The following is a 24,653-nucleotide window of genomic DNA, read 5'->3' as shown; positions in this document are numbered from 1 at the left end:
CCAGCCCCTGATGGAGTGGAGTAGGCTGAGTCAGGGAAAGTAGTGTGCAAACATCTTTCATTCAGATGTATATCAGCTTTTCCTTCTGGATTCTGGCACTTTAATTTGTGTCTTCAGTTGTCAAAATAAAGGTTGAAAATCCCACCTGCTTATTCAAATGGTTGGCAATTATATTAAAGGGCTTCTTTTTTTTCCTTTTTTTTTTCTGTTAAAGCATGAACTACAGCTAGGCAATGCAAAAGCTCTTGTAATTCTCCATGTGATCTGTACTACAAAGTCTTCATTCAGAATAAGCCACTATCATACAGCCAATGAACAGAAAGGCCCAAAATGTCAGCAGAAGAGCTCACAGCAGGAACAAAGAATCTATAGGCACCAAAGGTCTACTGGTACCTTCTATTTTGCCATCACAGAGTATTCCTGTCTGAAATACCGGAAGCTGAAAACCATGTATATGCTTTTGTCATTCTTATACATACCTTACATCAGAATCTAGAGAAAATATGTGGATAGGATGACTGTGAAATATGTTGTCAGGCCTGAACCTGTCCCTAAAACCTGGATTCCAGAAACAGGCTTTCATCTTTCTACCTTGGCAAGTCTCTTATGGCAGATGTGACAGATAAAAAAGCTATGTGATTCTGGACAGTATCAGTGTGAATGGCTAGTGGGAAAGGTCATTACCTGTTCCCATTTTGTCCTGCTACTGCTTTAAAGAATAATAAGCAATTTAATTATTAGTTGTTGAAACAAGCAAGTGTAAAGATGACTTTGAAACACATTTCAGGCCCAATTTTTTTAGAACAGAATGTGCTAAAAATAAGCAACCATGCAGTGGCAGTACATGCCAAAGCTACAGTTAAATTATGTATCTGTACATGCATCAGTACACACACAAAAATCTGAAATTTTTGGCCTGTCACTTGTAGAAGCTGATAATACTGATAATATTCAATGTCTGGGAGAGCTTCTTTGTTTTCCTAGCAATAGCAGCAAAAGATTGTTAACTGTCTGTTACCATTAGAAAATTATATCTGACAATGATTCTGTACCTATTACATTTCACATCAAATACAATTTCTGGGAAGGAAAACTTAATCTGCCTATATAAGCAGGCAGAAAATATCTCAGAGATTTTGCTGTTAAATTATTGTCTTGCAGAGATACTTTGGTGTGACCTTACTTCTACTGCATGTTGTAAGCAGTCTTTGCATAATTCTTAGAACAGCTTGTGGGAAACACATGAAGATTTCATCTCATGAATGGACTGAATGTCTTCTCCACTCCAAATCTCTCTCACTGTATTCTACAGAACAGAACCTTAACAGAACCTTCTTCCTTTCCATGTGGTTTCCAGCTCTCTGGGATCTCTGACCTAGCTATGTTAGATTTCATCAGCACTCCTAGGAATAACCCATCCTGTGGAGGAAATGAAAGGTATCTAAAGATTGTGTCCATCTTTTTTGTCATCTTTCAGACTCTTCTCACTTCTGCTTCTCTTGAGTGGTGGCAGAAGTCCATAACAACTTGGTTCAATCTCTAAACTCTAGATGAGACCTCATGGCACTATCATGCCATGCCAATGTTACCTGTTCATCTGTGGGCTGAATGAAACAGCTGTTAGATAAGTCAGCAAATGGTTGGAACGGTCTACTTGTGGCAGAGAAAATTCACATCAGAAGAGGTAAGCACAAAGATGCTACTCAAGGCTTTGGAATCTCCTGAGATACAGAAAACAAGAAACAAGGGGATTGTTTAGTCAGATTTCTCAACCTCCTCTGTGTGATGTTCTTCCCACTGCTGAGCACTGGGAGAGGTGTGCCAGTGGTCCAGCCTGGTGCACACAACTTTTATTCTTGTAGCGAGAGGACAAAGCTCAAGGTTTTCCCTCTCTGGGCTGAGCTGAGAGACCAGTTTCCACAGGCTCAGCAGTCTGTTAGGGAACTGCCTCTGCTTGAGTCCATTGGGATTTGATTCTTGATGGGGGGTCAGGGGGCTTGGAAGCGAGGGGTGAGACATGTCTGACAAACCAGGTAGGGTGAGGAGAAGGGGAATGTGCACTGCAGCCATTAGGATGCTGCAGTGCTACAGAGGAATCTAACAATTAAAGTGAGGGAAGATGTGCGAGGGAAGTTTTATTCCAGGGAGGTGAACATGTCATTAAGGAACAAAGGCTGCGTGAGTTGTCATGAATAAGATGTGAAGCATCAAAGAAAAAAAAATTTAAGAAAACTCTATGCAAAACCTTAGCTACAGAAGGATCAAAACACCTGAATTTCTAAACAATTCTCTGTACATAGTTAATTTGTTTTCCTGATCCACGGGCATCAACTATATTCCAAAATAGAATGATAAACTTCCAGTAGAATCAGTAGAACTGGGTATTTTTGGAATATTTTGCAGACTATTTTCATTCTGGCTGAGAGATATAGTGACCAGAATTATAATCACCTTCTGGTCACTAGATCCTCCCTGTGAAGTACCCAGAAAAGGGTAGGACATGTCATGAGAAACACATCAAATGGTGGCATTTATTATCCTCTTCCCCAGGCTGGGCATTCTGAGAAACAAGGCAAAAAATAAATGAGTCAGAGGAAGATAATCACTCCATCACCTCAAGAGAAAACTGGGACGGACATCTAGCTCCTCAAGTCTATTCATGCAGGTTCTTCTGTGCTCAGCAGCCCACTGCCTGACACCAGTGTGGTAAGCACTATGACTAATATCTAGCATATGTTGTTTGCTTTCTCATTTTCTCCAGAGGAAGCAGCATATTCACTAGTGCATCTTGTTTGGTAGGATTCTCTGCTCTCTTTTTAAACAGAGCTGCTGCTCTGCATTTATCCTGCAGAAGCAGCTCCAAAAGGTTCAGACCCTGTGCTTTGAGGTGGTGAGGCGTGGGACAGTTCTTAATTCTTGCCTGTGTTTGTTCTGCAGCCTCTGAAGGATGAGAAAGTTTTGCCTTGTACAGAGGCTTTACTGTGACTACAGAGTTGTCGTGCAGTGCTATCATAACACAGCTTCTCAGGCCAGCAGCTTTTGGCAGTCGCTATCTTTGCCTTAACACAAAAAAATGCAACCTCTTGAGCATATCAGCAAGCCAACACATAGAAATATTGCTAGAGAGATGATCAAACACTTGGATGCACTTTCTGTGAGTTAGCTAGCAAGGCCAGCCCCTTCTGCTGACGTCTTTCCTCTCTATCACACATCAGACTTTTCCCAGTGGAGCTGGAGAACAGGCTTCAATGAAAACTGGCTGTTTGCAGCTATATGGAGATTGCAGGCACCACAATTACTATTTCCTCTCCCTGACCTGGAGCAGCAACTCCATCAGCAGGATAGAAAGGAAGCCTTGTTGCCTAGCAAAGGTGGGATGATTTATCTGTGTGTCTAGATTGGTCCCTTTGCTGCAAAGAGAATTGCTTTCAGACTTCCAAGGAGAATGAAGCCAGGCTAGAATTCGGAGTGGATGTGGGGGAGCTGCTCTCCCAGGGAGTAGCAAGAGCCACAGGGTCTCTGTGCTTTCTGTTCCTGTGCAGCACAGGACAATGGTTTTGTCTGCTCCAGTTATAGCCCTGGGGGCTACCTTAGGGACTGCAACTAGCATCCTTGCCCTCTGCGGCCTCACCTGCTTCTGCAAATGCAAGCAACCTGGGAAAGGACTCTCAGAAAAGGACCAAGAGGACGAGACGGAAAATACTAAGCCCAGTGTGCTTCAGCCAGTCCAGCAAGTAAGACACAGTCTCTAATTTACTCTGTGATTTTTTTTTAAAGGCAGAGGGTGGGAGTGCAACTTCCCTTTTAGGCTACTCAGCATGTGATTTATGCTGCCTGTTTATCTGCTTACTGTGTTTGGGATATAACAACATGCCAGTGGGAGGAGGAGTGAGGGAAAAACAGAGATGAGCTGGGTACCACAGAATTACCAGAGCAGGAGACAGCTGCCACGGAGCCAGAGAGAAAGCTGCTAATGGCAGAAACAGGGGATGAGGACTGGAAATGCTGCTTAGTTAAGATAGATCAAAAGAGGAATAATTTCCTAAGAGCAGAAGACTGGACTGTACCAGGTGGCATGCAGCATTGTGAAGAGGAGACAGCTCCTGCTGAGATCTCGTATAGCAGCTATTTAATTCTATTCACAATATCTTATAGTTCCTGCAGGATAGTTCCCTGTCAACAGCTGGTTTCTCATGAAAACCTTCCCTCCTCCTCCTTCTGCCCTTCTAACTGAGGGGATTAATTATGTGTGAAGTTAAAACAAGGCTTTGAAATCATAATAAAAAGCAAACAAGAATCTAGATTGTGATGACTGGACAGTCTCATCACACTGTGAATTTCTTTTTCACTTATTGTAAAAGCAATGTGGAGTATGGATGGTGTCAGGCATCCCTGTGTGCTCTTTCATTTTTGTTAGAATCCAAACAGCCTGATTTACACCTGAGCCCAGGGCAAGAGGGTGCTGGGGGAATTATAGAACACTTTTAATATACTTATTAATGGGAATCTCTTCTTCAAAGGGAAGTGTTTGATTATTTCCTCGGTTGAATGTGGTCTTTAGAATAAGCTATAACACTGGTCAATGTCTCTGAAAGTATTACCTGTTGGCTGTTGCTCCTGATATTTGTTTGTGCCTGTGTCCTTTCCACTTTCACTTAGCCATTCAACCAAGTGTTATGCCATAGTAGCCCATTCCAAAGGCCTGTGCTCCATTGTATAATAGTCTTTGTTTGCCTTTTAATTATTTGAGCTGACTGTTATTTTTGGATTCTTAAAGAGTGTAGCTGGAGTCCTAATTGAACTCCTCTGTAATGTTTGTAGTTAAATATTCAGCCTTTCTCTGACTTCCATTCTTACCCTCTAAGCAGAAAAGAACCTTAGCATCCTCATGTTCTTGTTGCAGTTTATGCTGAGGAAAGATGACCAAATCTACAAACAGTATAGTAAGAACTGGTGCAGATACAGAGAATGGCATTAGCAGATCTTGTGGTTGCTGGAGGGGGGAGGAGAGGTGTGGGAGGATGGCTCCACTGACCATGGATTAACTTCTGCATGGAGTTTAGGACTTCTCAAGAGATTGCTGCTAATTCTGAACCTCCCTTCATGGGCATGGTAGATAACTCCTAGTACCTGTTTGCATTTTCCTAAGATGAATTTCACCTGCTATTCTGTTTGATAGCTTAGTCATGTCCCTTTCATGCTCCTTTATTGTCTTTTCTACCCCAGAGGGAATTTGCTAACACCTGTATATAAGAATGTACAATGATGCAGAGATTTTTCCAAGTTTACTGTTAACGTGAATGAAAAATGTGTAACTTTGGCAGCCACATCACTTTCCAAAGCAATTTTTCTAGCTATTGTCTGCAGCAACACAACCCACAGACAACTTTACCATCAGGCTCTTTCTATGAGAGTTTGATGTGATCTCCAAGCCCAGAAACATCTCGAATCCTCCTTTTAAATCTATCCTAGGACTGGGCTTTTTTTATTTTATACAGCTTTTTGGGAAACATCTTGGGAAAATGTTAATCCATCCTGGATCTTGTCCATGGGGGTGCTATCCTATTTGTAGGACTGAAATTAGCACTGTGTCTCCATATTGTTCAGTTAAGCCTCCAGTACTTAGCAGCTATTCAGTTATGGTCCTCAAAATATGTCTAAATTCATAAGTTTTGCCACGACTTAATACAGTATTTGACCAACAGGGGATAAAATTATTCAATCTGCCCTAAATGCATCATCATTACCTGAGTGATTGCATTCTTTCAGCATTGTAGACTTTTTAATTTGAAGTATTATTTCCAATGTTACTGGCTTTTGGTTTTTTTTCAAGAAATCCGGACATATTATAGCAGCCGAGTGAACATTCTGTCACAGAAAGTGCAAAATGTTCTTAGTTTGCATATTCCATATGTTTAGCAATTCTTTCCAATTAAAATAATTTTCTTGCCAGGAACATGAATTCTCCTATGCTGTCACTGAATCAGAATCAGTCTCTATACCGCCAAGAAATGAATCTCAATTTGAGTTCTGAGCTTGTAAAATTTTATCTCTATGTTTATAAATTGTTCTGTGGGGACGTTTTTTTCTGACTACATTAGTACACAGTATGTCCTAGTCAGTGTTGGACACATTTAATTATTGAAACCTGTCAGGGCCACTGATTCTGATACACAGAGATGACAAAAGAAAGATGTAGCAAGTCTGCATTTTATTCAGTTGGCATGTCTCCCATGACAGCGATGCTTGTATTTGCTATAGACAGAGGCTCCCCATGGACATGCCCTGCCTACATGAGGAGGAGAAGTTCAAACACAAACATACATCTGCAAAACAATGAGAAACTGCTGTAAATTTGCAAAGTCTCAGCAAAGCCTGCAGAATGAAGATTCCTAAACACATCCAACAATGGCAACAGTCTGGTGCTTTGAGTGACAGTGGGCAGGGACACAGAAGGATCATTTGCAGCCTCCTTGCTCCTTTTGGTTTACTTGCTTTCATGCATTTTTGCAGAACTCTCTGAACTCCTCTGCACTTGTCTTTATTTAAGACACAACTGCTGAGTTGCAAAGGAAACTTCCACAGGACACTGCTATGTATCTGGATTAGCACACAGCGCTTGGGGAAAGAGCTGGCAGCAACATAATAAACAGAGGCAGATGCAGTTGGAAGAGGGGGTGGGTTAGTCCCACTGTGCTTGCATATGTCTCTCGTCTCTAATTCTGCAGAGCAGATAGACAAGAGGAATATTTAGACCCGACAGAGTTCTTAGATGCTGTGTGCTGACGGATTTACCTGGCAAGGTATTTAGCAAGAGGAAGGCTGTACTAACAATATCTCAAATTTGTGTTTTTCATCCCAAAGGATCTGGAAATGCTTTGTGTGCTGGCAGCACAGAGCAATACAGGCAGGAGGCTCAAGTATGTGGCCAGTGAATGGTAGGACAGCAGGTAGGAGAGGCTGACCACCACTGTGTGTGTGCTGGCTGTAATGCCTCTGCACAACAAAAACAACCTGCCTTTTCTAGCTGCTGTCAGTGATTCCCCATGTATTCTGCTTGGTTGGTTTGCTTTAATTTTAGAAGAATGGAAAACTGCATTTAAAGTTTGGATGAGTAACTTCACATTTCCTAGGTATTTTAGGACTGATGAGGCTCACATCTCTATAAGAGGGTTCTCACTTACAGCCCCACACCATGTAATTTACATAATAGCTAAACTCAGCTGAATGCTAGGTGAGGATGGCACACAATGACGTCTTTCTTTCTCAGCCCACTTCTCTTTCAAAGCCCTTAAAATTAGACGAGACAAGATGCTATGTTGCACAGTAGACTTCCTAAACACTGGTGTACTGGCTGCCTTGAGAAGATGGAGTCACTGACCTAATTAGTTCCCTACCACTGCCAAGTGTATGCAACCAGGATCTCCACAAGCAGAATATGACTAGGCTAACATGCAAGACAGCCCTCTTTCTTCAGCTCTGTTTCTTTAGAGGGAGGTGTGCTTCCTCTGGACATACAAGCTGGGACCAGGAAATCCCAACACAGACAAGAGATTCAGGGCACCATCTACATTCATTATTAATAGGAAACAATAAGACTAATTTAAAACTTTAATTACAATTATGAACCTTTTCTGTCTTGCCCTCAATCTTGACCAAAAATAGGTTAGCAGGCAGTAGGTTGGAGATAGTCCCACTGCACAATAATCAACCAAAGTGGCTATTTTACTTGTGGTTTTTGTCTTCCATATTTTGGAAACATTAATAAAATCTGTTGCAAGGGTTGGGGTCATTTGCTAGTCAGCTTTTGTTCTTCCACATCGATGAATCCAAATATGAATGAATCATGAATGATTTCAATTGTAAGAAGGCGGGATCATTTCTTGGGACATAAGCGGAAGAGAACTGTTCTATTCCACTAAAATATTTTTTTTTGTTTTGGGAGAACAGTAATGCCTTTTCTGCCAGCCTTTGCTTGGACTACCCAAGCATCTTGCAGGTTCTTCTGCTCATCCCGTGTTCATGATTCAACAGGGAATTGAAGTGTTAAAAACAAAATCAGACATAAATCCAAATTTCAGTCCTGGTATAATAAAGGGGAAATATGTGTCTGATGGTCAGATGGAGCTCTGGTCCACAGAACCAAGAGGCTGAGATGACCACTAAATCAACTTCTCTTGGTTTGCCAGTCCAGGGCTCATTTGTTCAACCAGCTCTCCTTAGTCTTATTGCATCATGCTCATACTTGCTCCACGTTTGATTTATATCTTTGCACTCTTAATGCTTACTATAAACTCATATAAAATATTCTAGATTCTGGGAGATGTCTGTAGCCTCTTGCTCTTGGATTTGACTTCAAACATCAAAGTAAAAATTGCCATATCTTAATCAAAGCAAAAGTAACTTTGTGGTTAATTTCTTTACTAAAATGAAAGTATTAACTTATGAAAATATTAACTGGTACCAGAACAGAGGAAAAATCAAATGATAAGAACATATCTTTTTCTTATAGTAATCAAATATCTGTAGAGGAATAAATCTGAAAAGAAACACACCAAGTACAAGGTTTCCATGTTGACAAGAAAGTCTCCAGGCATATAGGCAGTGGTTTCTACAAGCCAAGTAAAAAATGATGGTAGGAATGACCAGAGGCCCTGCTTTTTTCCTGTCTCAGTTCATCTAACGTTAAGAGAATTGGAGGAGTTAATGTAATTTGTGCAAAGTAACAAACAAAGTTTTAATTTTCAGTTCAACATTAAGAAAACTGCAGAGCCAGTCCAGCCTCGAGCACTTCTGAAGTTTCCCAACATTTATGGCCCCAAACCAGAAGTAACTTCACCTGAAATTGTTAACTACACGCAGTACTCTCTGAAGACAACAGAAGAACCAGCTCCTGGGAAACATACTGCTTTGGATGAGAATAGAATGAAGATACAAGTCAATGAAGAGCTGTTTGTTCTCCCTCAAAACGGTAGGACCTTTTGGTCTTCAAACTAACAATTGCTTTAGTGGGTGTGGATCTGTAATACTTCTAAGCATAATGTGATTGTTGTCAGATAAATAAATGTGGAATTTATCGGATGCTTTTCACTTTCTTATCATGAGCACTCTTGAGTTTTGCTTTGAACACATTTGTTTAGTACAAGGTGGTCATAGAATTCATGAGGACATTCTGATAACAAAGTTGTAGTTGTATCTTGTTGCAATTTTTTTTTTTTTACCTAAACATTTTTTGTTTTGAAAAATCTGTCTCCCTGGTAGCAGACATTTTGTAGAAAAGCATATGTAGTGTAGTTGTGTTGAGAGCAGTAGCCAGAGTTTGTGTGAAATATCTGGCCAAAATTAGGCAGAGTATCTCCTCCAGGTCAAATGCTAGCTGTCCAACAACTGTCCTTGTCAGGGACACTGGAGCTCAAAGCTTCTAATTTTCTCTCCTCATTTATTGGCATGGCTTGGTAAGATGTTCTTGGCTTATTGTAATGTGCAGTGAAAGTGAAGGCTGACAGCTCAAAGGTTTTTACCAAACACAATTCCTGTTTCCCAGCCAGCCCAAAGGATAATGCTCCCAATCCTGAAACATAAGATTTCTAGAGCCTGAGAGAAAATGCAATCTTAATTATATGCATCTGGCAACGTTTGGGTTTCTTCCATACTGATTTTTAACTTCACAGCCATATTTTAACAGGATAATTTACTCGAATGGTTACCACTTTAATAAAACCTTACTGAAGACTTGCCAGAGAGACAATGCCATCTGCCATTATTTTTACAGAGTATTATTTTTAGTTATTTTTAATTTTTTGAGATTATATTTTTGCCCTTCAGGAAGGACAATTGCTACCTTCAACCCTCCAACCTGAGGCTTGTGAGTACAGAAAAGAAAGTACCACGGGAAGCAGATGCATTGGAGGAAGAGACTGTCTGAGCCACATCCTTAGGTGTCAGGGAAAAGATTATAAGGGTGGAAAGGATGAAAGATGATGGCTGCATTTAGGCTAAAGCTTTATATAAGTGTTGGTGTAAGAGCCTCTCTGCATTGCTAATGGCACAAGCAAGTTTCCTTCCTGCTCTGCCTGATTATATAGATCAAGTGTTGCTAAAATTAAACAAGAATTGTTGTGTTCTCCTTTTGATGCCACAGTGAACTGGTCTGAACTGTGGCTGAGATTTTTAGGAGGAAGTGTGCTGGTCCCACTATTGTTTTCTATGTGAATTGGAACTGACCTTGCAGATAACAGCTTTGGTTGACAAAAACCTCTGGCTTTTCTTTTAGTCTTGCAACTTGTTTTATTTCAGTATGAAATACATACTCAGCTCCAAAATTATGCATGGAGAAACTGCCTTATGGATTCTGAAGTTCACAGCCTTCAGCCTGGTCAGGTGCTATGGAAATGGATGTGTTTTGCATGACAAAGACTTCATTGTTAAAATTAAAAGAAAAACAAAACAAAATGTTTAGAGAAGTCTGACCTAATGCAGAGTTGCACAGCAGTTCAAGAGCAGACTCACAGTCTCATTGCAGAGAACATAGGATTTAATTTAATAATGTCAGTTAACAGAATATAAAACAATATAACAAGTAATGGGTGTCGTTCAGACACTTTGGCCTAGGCATAAGGTAAAAAAGCAAGTGTGTGAACCATCATAGAGCACAAGGTGGTGGAGAGCAGAAGTCTTGTCCAAATGCTGTAGAAAGAGCTGAAAGTGCAAGAAAACAGAACAAAAAGGATGTATGATGGTGGATAAAGAAGGAAAATAAATAATAGTCCTGCATACAAAGTGCAGAAAGAGTGAAAACTAAAGTCAAGAGAAAGTGGATTTGCTGTCTTGGGAAGGGGAAGAGCTGCTTGCTAAAGGGTTTATTTCAGTTCCAGGTGTGGTAAAGGACGTGTGTGTCACGGAGCCCCTGAGGCCCGAGCGGGCAGGCGGCGGGCAGCAGGCCCCTGAGCTGCACTACTCCCTGCTCTACGAGCCGCAGCGCGCGCAGCTGCGCGTGGCCCTCCTCCAAGGTAAGGGCCATGGCTCAACACACACACACACACACGGTGACTACACTTAGAGACACTTAGAGACACTTCCCCTCCTATCTGAGGGCCAGCAGGTGCCTCAGCACCCCTGGAGGTTTCACTGGTGCTGGGCTTGCAGAACAGGAATAGCTATCAATGTCACTGCTTGAAGAGAGGGCGTAGCTTGGGAACAGTTGTTTGCACAGCTTTGTCAGGAACCAGGATGGGCTCCTCCAGTCCAAGACATGGGACAAAGCAACCTCTTCTTTTTATTTTTTCCTTTAGGGGCAAGAGGAATGGGGTTACTTTCTCCCTCCTCTTCATACCTTTCATTCTTCAATCTGATCCACTCCCTACTGCCCTTTCCTCAAGTCAAGTCAAAGCCTGAGCTGGAGATACCAGACTTATTTTAAGTCCCTCTGGCAGCGCCTGGCCGGGCAGCCAGGCTCTGTGTCTCTCTCTGACAACTGCAACAGCTTCTCCACTCAGGGCTGGAGCATCATCAGCTCCTTTGGGAGAGTAAAATAAGCTGACTGAATAATTCATGCACAGTGTAGATCTCTGTGGAAACCTAATCAAATCACACCCTCTGAGGCGAGAATTGAAAGGGTGCTGAATGGCAGCCACTGCTGCAGGCCTCCTGCCAGCAGCAAGCCCACAGCTGCCCTTCAGGATGGACACCCACACCAGCTGGCTGCCACCCTGGCACTCCTGTGCACAGGACCTGCTTGCCAATGCTGCTCCCCTGAGAAGCCAGGAGAGCCCTGTGACCCACAGGTCCTGGCAGTTCAGGAGCAGCTGTCCTTGGACTGTCTGCAGCAAGGACAACAGTTTTTCCCTCAAAGCTGTGATATTCAATGACCCCTTGGAGGAGGGTGTGCTCCTCTTGCTGCTGGAGAAGGCAGTGCAGCTCTGTTGCTGCAACTGAAGAGGAGTGTGAAATGCCATTCTCACTCTAGACTTTTCAAAATAAAGGGGATATAAAATTAGGGATGAATGTCTCTTGATGCAGGTCTTTTGGGCTGTGGGGTGGCTTCTGATGGATTCATTTACCAGAGGTTGGGGTAGCAGAATGCAATAACCCGTAAACATTGGCCTGGAGGGATGGATGTGTGCCAAGGGAAGCTCTATCCCATCTCTTATGTCTGAGACCAACCTTCCTGCTTTTAGTCATGGTAAGAAATATTTTTTGTGTGCCAAGGTAAAAGTAAATGAGAACTGCCAACCCCTGTTTCATGCTGCCTTGTTTCAGTGCTGTTCTGCATCTTTCAACAGAATGTCCTTGAACTCAGCTGTTGCTCTCCCAAACACTGGCAGCATCCTTCTGCACTGGCACTAGGACAGGGACATTGTGCAGCCTGAGGAAAACACCACAGCATGGACTCACAGCTTAATCTGCCCCCATGCAGGCAGGAACAGGGGTCAATGTCTATGCAGCTGTTTTATTTTATGGCTGTCATGAAACAAGCAATTTAGCCACAGATATTTCAGGGCTGTCTTTTGTGAGAGGTCCTCACTATCCATCTTTTCTAGCTATGCATGACGGAATGAGCGGGGACCAAGACACTGGCTGCCATTGCTACATACTGGGCACCCTGGAGAGCAAGTCTGGCATTGCTGAGGCCCAGACAGAGCTGAAGAAGAAGGTACTTCACACCCTTTGGGAGGAGGTGCTGCAATTCCCATTAACAGAGGAGGAGATGCCAGGAGGAACACTAACTCTCACCCTGAGAAATTGTGACAAGTTCTCCAGGCACAGCATTGTGGGGGAACTGAAACTGAAACTTGCTGAAATGGAGGAATCCTTTGGGAAGGCCCAGTGGGAAAGGCTAAAGAGCCCAGAGAAGGTATGGACTCCATCTGTCGGTAGTTCAGAAACCCGAATGATTAAGAGTTTGGACAAGAGAAACCCTTTTCCTAGAGAGCTGCATGCCAGTGGGTGGCTTTATTTGTTTGGAGCAGGTTTAGAGGGGTGATGTGTGACTGCAGAGATCACTCAGCACAGCTCTGTGCTGGTCTGTACATCATCATATCCGAAGCCCTCCTGCCTAATGCTCCCAGCTGTCAACGTGTCACAACTCCCTCAACTCCTCCCCAAGTACATGACAATCTGACACTGGCATTTGTAATGCTATGTCTAGAAAAAGGTGTGTGAGCTTCTCAGAATTATTGATATAGGACCAGAGTGGCAAGAGCTGAAGTATCAGAGTGCCTGCAGAGCCCATTCGAGGGATTCTGCAAAGCTGGGTGTGGTAGGGCACAAGGTGGCACCCCAGGGAGCCTTAAATTAGGAGTGAAATACATTGTTGGGACTGGAATGCTGGACTGAAGGACACTTACACTTACCGGAATCAATCCAGTGCTATTTATTCTGGGAGATATCAAAATATCATTCATTGTATTGTTTTGGTTTCCTTAAACATCAAAACCTTCCTTTCTTCCCTTATCCACATTTTGCCAGTTGCACAGATGGGAAAAAATGGAGGGAAGAATTCCAACAGTTCTTGAAGTGGGTACAGGGGAGGCTTCATGTGCACATTATAATTTCTGGCACATTTCCTCAGGAGCCTTTTCCCTGCCATGAGCTAGGTTGTTCTTCTAGCAGCAGCAATTCAGACATGGCAGCAGGATGCTGCTACTGCTGCTGCTCGCTCATCACAACTAGTGGTACCTCTTGTACTCTGCTGTGGTATGGCTGAGCAATGCAAAACAACACCAGCACCACCACTAAGCGCAATGAAACAAATCATTGCCTGTCACCATCAGGGGTGAGGGCTCTCCACTGTGAGCTGGCCACAGACACAGAGTACACTGTTAGCATTTCTGATTTCCAATAGGGCTGATTTATCTGATAACCACTTGAATACTAACAGGACTGTCCACTCTAAAAAAAACATCTGTCAGGGACAGAGGCAGCAGAAACAAACGGGTGGTCTGAATGAGTTTAATAAACTTCAAGCACAAGACTCAGTATTTGTCTAATAGCTGCAACCCTCCCTCTCTCCCCCCATACTGAAGTGTCTGCTTTTTTAGCAATACACAAGGAACAGCCTGTTCACAGAAATGATAAGTTGTTACTCCAGTGCACCTGATGGAGTCCTGGTATACAGGGAATTCTGCCTTGGTCCAGATTCACAACCACACACAGAAACAGGACAGCATTCGTTTCTTCTCCAGGCTGACAGCACAAGGTTAACACCAGCAGTACTGCTGAACAGTGCCCCAGTTTGAGCTGAGGATGTGCAGTGAAAGCTGAATTTGCGTCATCTGGGACCTGAAAGAGCCAACCATTGCACAGATAGCTTATGTATACAGATCCTGAATCATTCATTGAGAACCAGAGAGGGAGGGAGTGAGGAAGAGCTGATCAAAAAAGAGGAGCTATTTTTTACAGCATTTATCCAGGAACAAAGTTACTGAGCTTTGTCAAGAGTGTGACATTTCCTTGAAATGCCAGGAAGGGCAGACATTTCATTCTTACCTTCCCAGTAATTCTCCCACACACAAGGGAAGGAGCCCAGAGTGGCGCTTACAGCTAACCAGGTAATGCAATTAGCATTCAGGAATTCACTGAGTCCTGTGAGCAATGCAAAGCGTAGATACTGTAGACTGATATCCTTATCTTGTCTTCCTTCCCTCCCACTGCTTTGCTAATGACAGTAATGATAGTGGCTTGATGATAGTGTGTCCTTGCACAGCAACTTCCCTTTTGTGATTTCATGGTGCCCTGCACGTAAATCATTGATGACCCCTTGTTGCTTTTTATTAATTTTGTATAGAAAGAAAGACTGAAGTTCTGATGGTTGTATGAATTTGCAGGTTTTCAGCACAAAATGTAGGGTATGGATTTAATAGGAAAAAAGAAACAAAGAAAACAAAGACCAGAAGGGGAAGGGAAAGTACCTCTGGTTTGGTCTGTCCAAGACCAAAACTCCAGCAGAGGCTGACCATTGCAGGTTTTGTTTTCATGTGGATACAGGCTGGCCAAAAACTTGATCAGCACACTAGGAGCTAGAAAGTCATAGGTAAAGATGTGATTGGAGTGCAATGCATGTGTTTGTGTGTGTGTGTGTGCACGTCTACAGAGCCCCACCCCCTCCCAATCTCCACTGCATCTATCTGTGCCTGCAGCTACAGGAACCAAATTCTAGCCAAGAGCTACAGAATGGGACCTGCTGAGATGTAGTGGGGGTAAATAAACAAAAGCAGCTTATGACATGCCTAAATGCTGGGTTTGCATTGAGGTGGTGTTTGGGTTTGTCCTTGACTGTACAATTCTTTTGTAGTGGGCATACAGGCATTTAAACTGCCTCTTTTTATGTGTGGGCTTTTCTAAGGTCCACTTCAGTTTAAGACAGGATTCATATAAGTGAAATGCATACAAGCCCTTCATTGCTACCTGAGTGCATGAAAAACATATTTACTTGGGCTGACTTGGGATTGAATTTCAGGCTTCCTTGCTGATGCCCTTCTACCTGATTTGTGCAGGACAAATTAGTCATTCGAACCAGACAGTGATGACAGCCATGTTTTCTGGAGAGTCAGTCAGTTCATGGAGAGCATACAGGGCCCTGTCCTTGCCTGTTTTGAGAAACTGGTTGAAAACTTAATTTGAAATATTTATGGCTCACTTAGTAGCGACACTGCAGAGCACAGAAATAGCCTGGAGAGAAGGGCTGTCTATCCTCAAGGATGTAGAACACGCTAAGGAGCCCAGAATGGGTCTGTTGAATTGGCATTGGCTTTCTGGGACTCTTCTGGGTCATTAACCTCACACTAAACCAGATTTCTGTCACAAGCTCCCACTCACTGAGAGAATAACTACTCCCTTTTTGTTCCTTGCCAGGGGTTGTCAGCTATGCACACAATGGTGTGGGATTTTTCTCCTTCCCTGCTGGCTCCTGAGAAGGAAATGGCATTACTCTCTTACAGGAGAGCAGCGGTGGTGTGACTGTGTCCCTAGGCTTTCCCCCAAGGGTTGCTTGTCCAGGGCAAATGGAAGTAAGGGGAAAGGGAAAGGGAAAGGGAAAGGGAAAGGGAAAGGGAAAGGGAAAGGGAAAGGGAAAGGGAAAGGGAAAGGGAAAGGGAAAGGGAAAGGGAGTCTCCCACAGGGGAAGCAGGGAGAGCTGCTCACAGTCCTGATGGAAGGCAGGTGGGAAGGAAGAGTGTGGGAATCCATAAAATCAGAGGGTTTTGGGAAAGCTGCAAAAGGCAGGCCTCAGAGACAGCAGAACTGTGATTAGAGCTAAGCAGCAGCCATGAGATAGGTCAGCAGAAAAATTATGTAAAACGTAGAAAAGTAAGGACAAATAGAACAATGGGCTGTGTATTAACGCTTGTCTAGAATAGCTCCCTAAGCTACAGAAAAGTTTATCTAGCAAGATATTAGGAAGTTTTAAGCTTAATAATAGAGCTCTGTGCATTGTGTTTTAAGGCTTACAAGCAGGTATTGTATTGGAAATAAGCAAGCATTGTTTTAACCAAAGATACATGTGCTTATAGTGGTTGGATAGAACTACTGTCAATATGCTTTTGCTTTTTGTGATTGGTCAAAAAACTTATAAAGTAAGTTGTAACATTAAGTTCTCGGTCTGCTGCCTGGGATGTGAGCTGATGGCATCTTCCCATTGTCATAACCATGTAATGAGACTGATGCTGAAAAATAAAACAGCTCAAGGCACATTCCTAGCAGTCCCGTCCTGTTTGTGATTTGTACAAAGACTCCCGGCCACCAATAGAAAAGTAATGTATTGTGCCCAGCTTGTGGAGGATTTCAGCTTGGCTAGGTTTTTTCTCATACCATTAGGATGTCAGGGAAGGTGTAGTCCAGCTCCAGGTCAGACTCAGCCCCAAGCACCATCTCTGCTTTCCCAGGAAGCCTTACACTCCTGCTGGGCAATGAAGGCTGGAGGCTGGGTCCAGTCAGAGCCTTATGAGAAATGGAGCACCTGAAACCAAAAGTGAATTACAAAAAGCAGTAAAGGGGGTAGTGGACATAAATACAGGGCTGTTAGGTGGCCTCTCAAAATAGGAATTTCTGACTATTTGCACTGTATGTCAGCCCCAGATCGTCTTCTGATTAAATATTGCACTAAAAGTTGATGTCTGGAAGCAGTTACTTTTCGGTGCCATAAGGATTCAGTAACTCACATTATGGGAGCCTTATGAGCCTCAGGCATCTTTGCCAGGTTTATTCTCATCCAGGGTAACTGGAAAGATCTCCTGTACAGAGAGACAACTTGGTTGGTCACGACCTTCCACCCATCAGTCTTCGACTGTTGCTTTCCTAATGTTCTGGCCAAGATTATATAAAAATTAACCCTTTCTGTGTCTCCATTTCCAGGAGCCATCCACAGGCCATGGGGAGGTTCTGCTCTCTATTAGCTACCTGCCAGCAGCTAATCGCCTGCTGGTGGTGATTATTAAGGCTAAAAACCTCCATTCCAAGCAGCTGAAAGATCTACTTGGAAGTGGTGAGTGTTATAGCAAGGAAACAGATGTTGTTTCTGCTGTTGTGTAAATCTAGAAAGAAAGTGGGAAGGGTGAAGTCTGGCAGGAAAAAAAAAAGTCTGGCTTAGAAAGCCAAAGAGATCTGAATGATTTCTAAAAAGTGAAAACCAAATGCCCCCTGACCAATATTTCTACTGTGCTGTCTCAGTTTGATGTCACCAGTGTAAATTCTCTTGCATTTTTGTTTTGATTTTTGGGTGCAGATTCAGGCATCCCAATATAAAAAAATAATAAGATACTAGAGAGTGTCCAAAGGGCGGCCATAAGGATGGTGAAGGGCCTGGAGTGGAAGCCTTATGAAGAGTGGCTGAGGTCACTTGCTCTGCTCAGTCTGGAAAAGAGGGAGGGGAGCCCCTCTTCGTGGTCTTCAGCATCCTCACAAGGGGAAGTGAAAGGGCAAGCACTGACCTGCTCTCTTGTGGACAGGGCCAGGGCCTGAGGACACAGCATGAAGCTGAGTCAAGGGAGACTTAGGTTGGTCACAGCACCAGCCTGATTGTGTTCAAAAAGCATTTCGACAACACTCTTGAGCACATGGCATGATTTTTGGGGTGTTCTGTGCAGGGCCAGGAGTTGAACTCCATGATCCTGATGGGTCCCTTCCAATTCAGCCTCTTCTAGTCTAGTCTAGTCTATTTGTTGCATGTTCATTAACATGATGTCTATCTCTCCTCCTTACAGATGTTTCTGTCAAGGTGACACTGAGGCATCAGTCACTGAAGCTGAAGAAGAAGCAGACCAAACGTGCAAAACACAAGATCAACCCTGTGTGGAACGAGATGATCATGTTTGAGGTGCCTCATGAGCTCCTGTGTGCCTCCAGCGTGGAGCTGGAAATGCTGAGCCAGGATGGAGCTGGCCAGAGCCATGTGCTTGGCAAGTGCAGTCTGGGCTTACACGTCACAGGCACAGAGAGGAGCCACTGGGAAGAAATGTTGAGGAACCCCAGGAAACAGATAGCCATGTGGCACCAGCTCCACATGTAGGCTCATCGTGATTACTGACAACAAGATTCCCACCAGGCTTCAGAGCCTGGGGGAATAAGCTGGATTTCATCTTCCATCTTCATCTCCATGAAATTGCTCAGCACAGCACTCTTAGTACACCACTCTTCTCTGATCTTCCTGACCATTCTAGCCCAGGAAACTGTCTGGAAAATGTATTTAAAGGACAGTCTCTCACCTAATCAAGTGGTTGTCTCAAACAACGGGTTGGCTGCCTGGATGATTTGAATTAATTTTATTTACCTGCCCACTGTCTCTTCTGAGAGGTCACTGTTTCTGTAGAGGAGCAGAGGGAAGGAAAGAAGAGCAGCAAAGTTAGCATGGAAATATAAGCCCTTCATTGGCATCTAGTGCTGTCACCCAAGTCCCTTGGTGAGTGTTGGCTCCATAATCACAAACACACAACTGTTTTATCAATCACTGCTTTTCATAATGCTCCACAAGACTGAGAAATGAAGATCAGAGAACTGACTATCATAGCAGGCACAAAGAATGAGTATGAAAAAGAGAGTGAAGCCAAAGTGCAGTAAATGGATACCTAGAAAAATACACAGAATGAAGGGAGAGAACAGAGGAAGAAGAAAGGGAGAGACAGTCAACACCCTCATCCTGTGTAGCCTTTGAAGCAAACACTGCCGAACAAGAAGTCAAATACCTTCCTTTACTTTTGTTTCCTGGAGAGTTTGATACCTTGTATTTAAGATTCATGAAAACTGCTGAAAATATGAATGTTTCAGGACCCCTTATCAGAATACCTGCACCATTTATCTTTCTATGGTGTCATCCAGGAAGATCCTAAATATGGACAAAAAGTTATTGTTGATGTTACCTCCTAAAACTTGGACCAAATCTTTATGTTTACTGCCATATTTTCTGTTTGGGTTTATCCCAAATTTCAAATATACTATTTATATTCCAGGCAACATCTAAAATTAGGCAAAAGAAGTGGGATCATTCCATACCTTAGCAGCTGATAGATGGTTTTGGTTTGACAGTTAACTATTGCACTCAAATCCTCATACCAGCATTATTCAAAGACAACCCTTATTAACTGCCATGTATTTCATCACTTCCAGACAGAAGGAATTCACCAACCAGACTCTCCAGGGCTTGTTTTTTGTGTGCACTTTCAAGACTTGACGTGGCTTAAATGTTACTTCTGACTGTCCTTTTTTTTGTGTTTACAGATGGACTGAAAGTCTGGCATTGGCAGCGATAATGTCATGATCCTATAAGCACACTGCTTGTCTTACTACTTTTTTTCAAGTAGTAGACGCAACTTTAAGGGACTTCCATGGGGACAAGGCATCCAAAAATCTGGAAACAGAACCATATAATTTGTAGCCCTGAAAATCTCAGAGAGCTTCATATTTGCAGGGTCAGATTGCTCCTTGTTTAAATCAAAACATTAAGCTAACCTTTAACTAGCATCCATCCCATTCTGATGGTGCAGTCTAACAAGTCTAGCAGCTTGTCAAGGGAAGGCTGTCATCCTGTTGGCAAAGAGAAAACAACAGAACCAGTGTCTGAAAACTGGCTGAAGCCCAGGCACAATGGGTTATGAACTGGGAAATGAAGTTCAGCTGGAAGTCAGTGACTAGTGGTGACTGGGGCTGGTCAGGAGACTGACAGAGTTTAGCACCTTCATAAATGACCTAGACAATGGTGCAGAGCATGGCCTCGGCAGGTTTGTACGTGATGCAAAACTTGGAGTAGTGATTGATACACAAGGCAGTTGTGCTGACATTCAGAGGGATGCTGAGAGAAATGCTGGAGAAATGCTGGGCTAACAGGAACCTCCTGAAATTCAACAAGGAGAAGTGGCACCTGAGGAAGAACAACCTTGCAGTGCAGGGGTGAAGGCTGACAATCTGTAAAGGAACTTTCCAGAAAAGGACCTGGATGTCCTGGTGGACACCAAGTTGAACATGAGCCAGCAGTGTGGTCTTGCAGCAGAGAAGGACAACAGTGCCTTGTGCTGCATTAAGCAATGCCAGCAGCTCAAAGGAGGGTGATTCTTTCAACTCAGCACCAGTGAGGGCACTTCTGGAATGCTGTTCCTGTTGCTGGACTCCCCAGGGCAAAAAGATACGGAGATTCTGGGAAGAGTGCAGCAAATGGCCGTGAAGATGTTTAAGAGACTGGAGCATCTTCTATACGACAAGAGTCTGAGAGAGCTGAAACTGTTTAGATCAATGAGTACAGATACCTGATCTGGAAGAGGACAAAAGAAGATGGAGAGAGACTCTTCACTGGTGTCCAGTGACAGGACAAGAGTCAAGGTCACAAGTTGCAATGTAGGTAATTCCATCCGAACACATGAAAAATACCAAGAATAAACCCGCTTTTTTACTGTGAGTATAATCAAATACTGGAACAAGAAGAGGTTGTTGGGGGTCCCCATGCTTGGAGACAGTGAAAATTTGATGAGATACAGCGTGAACAACCTGCTATAGTTTATCCCACTTTGAGCAAGGGTGAGTTTGGACAATATGATCTCCAGAGGCCCTTTATATCCTCAGCAATGCTATGATTCTGTGAAGAAACTGACAAGGTTGATGCACACTGAAAACTGTTGTCTTTACACTACTATTTCTTTTGTGGGTGGCGTAGCCAGGAGTTACAGGATCATTTTGAAGAGAGCAATAAAATCTTCTTTGAGCAACCAGACAGACAGAAAAGCTAAGTATGCCCATGAATCTTGCACCCAATATTTTAATCTCTGATATTGATCTGTTGGCTAGAGGGCATGCAAATGAAAAGAAAATTGGTTTCTTGTTTTGTTCTTCTTGTTTAGGGTTTTGTTTACTAACAAAAAGCTGTAGGATACTGTGAGTAAATTGGACACAGGGGTCTAGTTGATAGTGAATTCTTAATGCTTACTCTGATCCTGATTTGCCTGTAGATGTACCTATAGATATGGAGTAATCATTTCCATATAAGTGCAGAAATTATTGGAATGTTGGCCTAATTCACGTATAGGTTCCAGGCAGCACTGTGATTTTTTGAAGGCTGATGATAAGAAGGATAACTTCACACAATGATGCTATTTGGCTGGCAATGGAAAGCCTGAAGGGCCAAATATTTGCCTTGCTGCCAACTCCTCTAGTTCTGCATCCTGCTTGTTTCACTGAGCCTTTTATAACATCTTGATGACTGATTGTAAACAGCATTATCTGCCTGTGCCCTGGTGATTCTGGCACACCCTGTAATAGATATCAATCAGTCCTATGGCATTTAAAATAATAGCTCCTCAGAACCTGACTTAGCCGTGGCAAAACAACGTCCTCTTTTACAGCAGACAAATCCTGTGTATACGCACTACTTAACCACGAATCTGTCTTAGGAGCCAAGTGTGCCATCAGTGTTAATGAACGGCATTGTTTCCTCCTTTGCTGCAGTGGGATTTAATGAGAAAGAGAGAAGGAGTGAAAATGCATACATCTGCCCCGGATGGATCATTCTTCTTGTCTGGCATTTTAGCCTGCAAAGAATGCTCCTGGCCATCAGCACAGCCCGAACAAAGGCTGCCAGGAGTCCCTGGGAGGAGGCGGCCGCTCGCCGGGGCTGACAGCGGGCACGTAACGGGATGAGGAATGCTGTGTACGTGTGGTACCCGAGGGGCAGGGGAGCCCAGCCCGGCCTTTTGAACTCTGCTAACAGGGGCTGTGTGTCACCCATCGCATTCCAGCGTCTGCCCGGGCCCTGCCCTCATCCCTCCGAACAGCCTGAGCAGCAGTACCTGGGTGTCCCTGAGCTTCAGCACCCCAAGGGCCGAGGTGCTGAACTGTCCCAGCAGACAAAGGGCTGGGAATAGTTGTGGTAGCTGACAAAGTCATGAAGATAAATCCGAAGTATTTGAAAATGCCATTGTATCAAGCAGCTTCAGCAACTTGAGCTGTCAAAGTATTGCTGTAGTGCAATAAGGACAGAGCCAGATAGACCCTCTGTTTTCAGCTCCTGAAGCTGAAAATGCAGGAGCATCAGCAAGCACCACTGTGTATTAAATTAAAGGATGCTGCTTATAAATTGTGTCATAAGAGAAGAAGCAAAAAAACCCCAGTTATGGCAATTAATGTTCCTAAGATGTATGTGTGACCAAAAGCAGCCACAAGAGTCCCCAGTGGCTAGTTAGTGGCTGGACTCATTATTTTGCCTGTTAGAAGCATTAACATGAAGAAGCTGGAAGCCAAGAGACTGTAGGGAATACGGAAGGAGGAAAAAAAAAAAGCAAACAAAAAACCATGGTGCGAGGCAGTCTACTTGGTCAGAATGAATGATCCTTTTCACTAAAGGTCAGAATTGTGAGTTTAAGGACAGGGATTCACAGTCCCTCATCCAGTGACAAAGCACAAACAACCAGATTACTGTAAAAAACCCTGAGAAATGCAGCTCCCAGTATATTACCCAGCTTTGCCTGGGAAAGGTGGCCTCTGCTCAGAGGAGGGGGCTAAGAGGCCAGAGGAAATGACTTGTGACTACTTTGAGTTCCTTTGTTAAAATATAGACTGTAGCCGTCTGTTGTTTTGCCTCAACCTGCCCTCAGAGCTAGATCTTTCTTCCCAAAAATGATCTAGTTTGATTTTAAGCAATTTGTCCTACAGTAGAAGGATTAATAAGCACAAATCATCAATAGTCACTAAAATAGCTGGGATGTTTTAGACTCATTACTACCCTCAGCACCCTTCCCCAGTTGTAAGGGGAGTGGTTACAGCTTTATGGGTGGTTACAGTTGTAAGGGGAGTGGTGCCCTTTATGGTAATATTTTTTCAGTGCAGGGTTTTCCCCCCAATTGTTGTCCCAAATATCCTTGCATGCTAATAAGAAACATGTTTGCTTTGCAAAGAGGTAATACATCAGAAGGTAATGGAAAATTCCCTTCAGCAGGACTGGGAAAATTTTCAGGCTCAATTATTCTCCCAGGTACTGATGGGCTTTCAATACCTTGAACAGCTGTACCTTGTATTTTGCTAGCATCTATCTTCAGTATTATCCAGCAGTAGCATTCAAAACCACTCTTGTTTTTCCCCCCAGAATGAAGTAGGTTGTCATTTGGGCCCTAGAATTACAGCCCAAGGTTTGCCCAAATTTTCCTAATGTCTAAGATCAGTTGACTACAATGAGATTTAATAAGAACTGGAAGCTGAAGTGGCTTGGACCATGCTTCTTGAACTCTTTTGAAGGTCAGTTTGAAGTCTGATTGAATTAAAGGCCAGAGCTTTGACAGCATTTTTATGTGTTTCAGAATTTAACTAGGTATTAAAATGTATTTGGTTAATTTGTTGAAAGATAAGCATGAGTAAATAGTAACACTCAACACATAATATTATTTCTTCTGTTTTCAATATGCACAAGAAAAGTAGCAAAGTTAAATAGTGATTTGTGGCCTTCCAGCATGAGGGGGCTTTTCTGCTTACTTGGTCCTTTGGTGTCCCAGTGTGTTTATTGTACAGAGCCAGATATTGTTTGTCAAGACTTTATATTGTTCTCACAATCCAATGCACAAAACCAGAGCATGATGCTCAGCCATTGTGTCTAATATTACAGCACAACATGTAAAACGCTGCAAGTAAATAATTCCAAGCTGTACCAGTGCTGTGTCTGCATTGTTTACTCTACAGTAAGTCCCCTCTGCTTACAGCTCATGTCAGGGGCACAGAGTGCTGGCATGAGTGCTGGCAGAAGATGCTCTGAAGGGTGTCATCAAAGGATGGGTGTACAATGAGAAGAGGAGGAGTCAGCAATAGAGTCCTGTCCTGGGCAAGCACAAGAAATCTATTGGCCTTTTCAGCAAGGTGGCAGCTAAACAAAGCTCTAAAGGAGTTACAAGGAGATTAGAGAATGGGATCTGGGAACCAGTTTCTTCCCAGATACTGGCTCCATATCTGAAACAAAACTAAGAAGTGAATTTTGAGGTTTTTTTTTTAATTATTATTTTGGTTTTTTGCCAGTCTCAGTACTTTCAAGTTGGTGTTGATGATACTCTGTAAACCATGCATTCATTAGGAGGAAAACATGCTTGGCTGACCTAATACCATCACCAGAATTAGCTGGTTCCTAACAAGACACACAGATCAAAACCTGCACATAAAAGTAAAAGCAAAGAGATTTTTAGAGCAGGAGCACGAAGTAT

At 43.1% G+C, this 24,653-nt stretch overlaps 1 protein-coding gene across 2 annotated transcripts; it reads left to right on the top strand.

Moving 5' to 3' along the window:
• Nucleotides 1–3,245: 3,245 nt before the first annotated feature.
• SYT13 (synaptotagmin 13) lies at nt 3,246–24,109 on the top strand. Of its 2 annotated transcripts, none has more exons than XM_030950467.1 (6): nt 3,246–3,734; nt 8,749–8,971; nt 10,875–11,009; nt 12,540–12,853; nt 17,350–17,479; nt 18,198–24,109. In XM_030950467.1, exons 1-6 carry the CDS (start codon nt 3,552–3,554, stop codon nt 18,500–18,502), a joined length of 1,290 nt encoding a protein of 429 aa, XP_030806327.1. In that variant the 5' UTR covers nt 3,246–3,551; the 3' UTR covers nt 18,503–24,109. The 2 variants fall into 2 exon arrangements, with proteins under 2 accessions (XP_030806327.1, XP_030806326.1); XM_030950466.1 differs by having other exon boundaries at nt 10,869–11,009.
• Nucleotides 24,110–24,653: the final 544 nt, after the last annotated feature.

This window comes from Camarhynchus parvulus, chromosome 5, assembly GCF_901933205.1.
Source record: "Camarhynchus parvulus chromosome 5, STF_HiC, whole genome shotgun sequence".
NCBI classification, from domain to species: domain Eukaryota; kingdom Metazoa; phylum Chordata; class Aves; order Passeriformes; family Thraupidae; genus Camarhynchus; species Camarhynchus parvulus.
The sequence above is the reverse complement of the archived record's forward strand: the minus strand, read 5'-3'. Positions and strand labels throughout refer to the sequence as shown.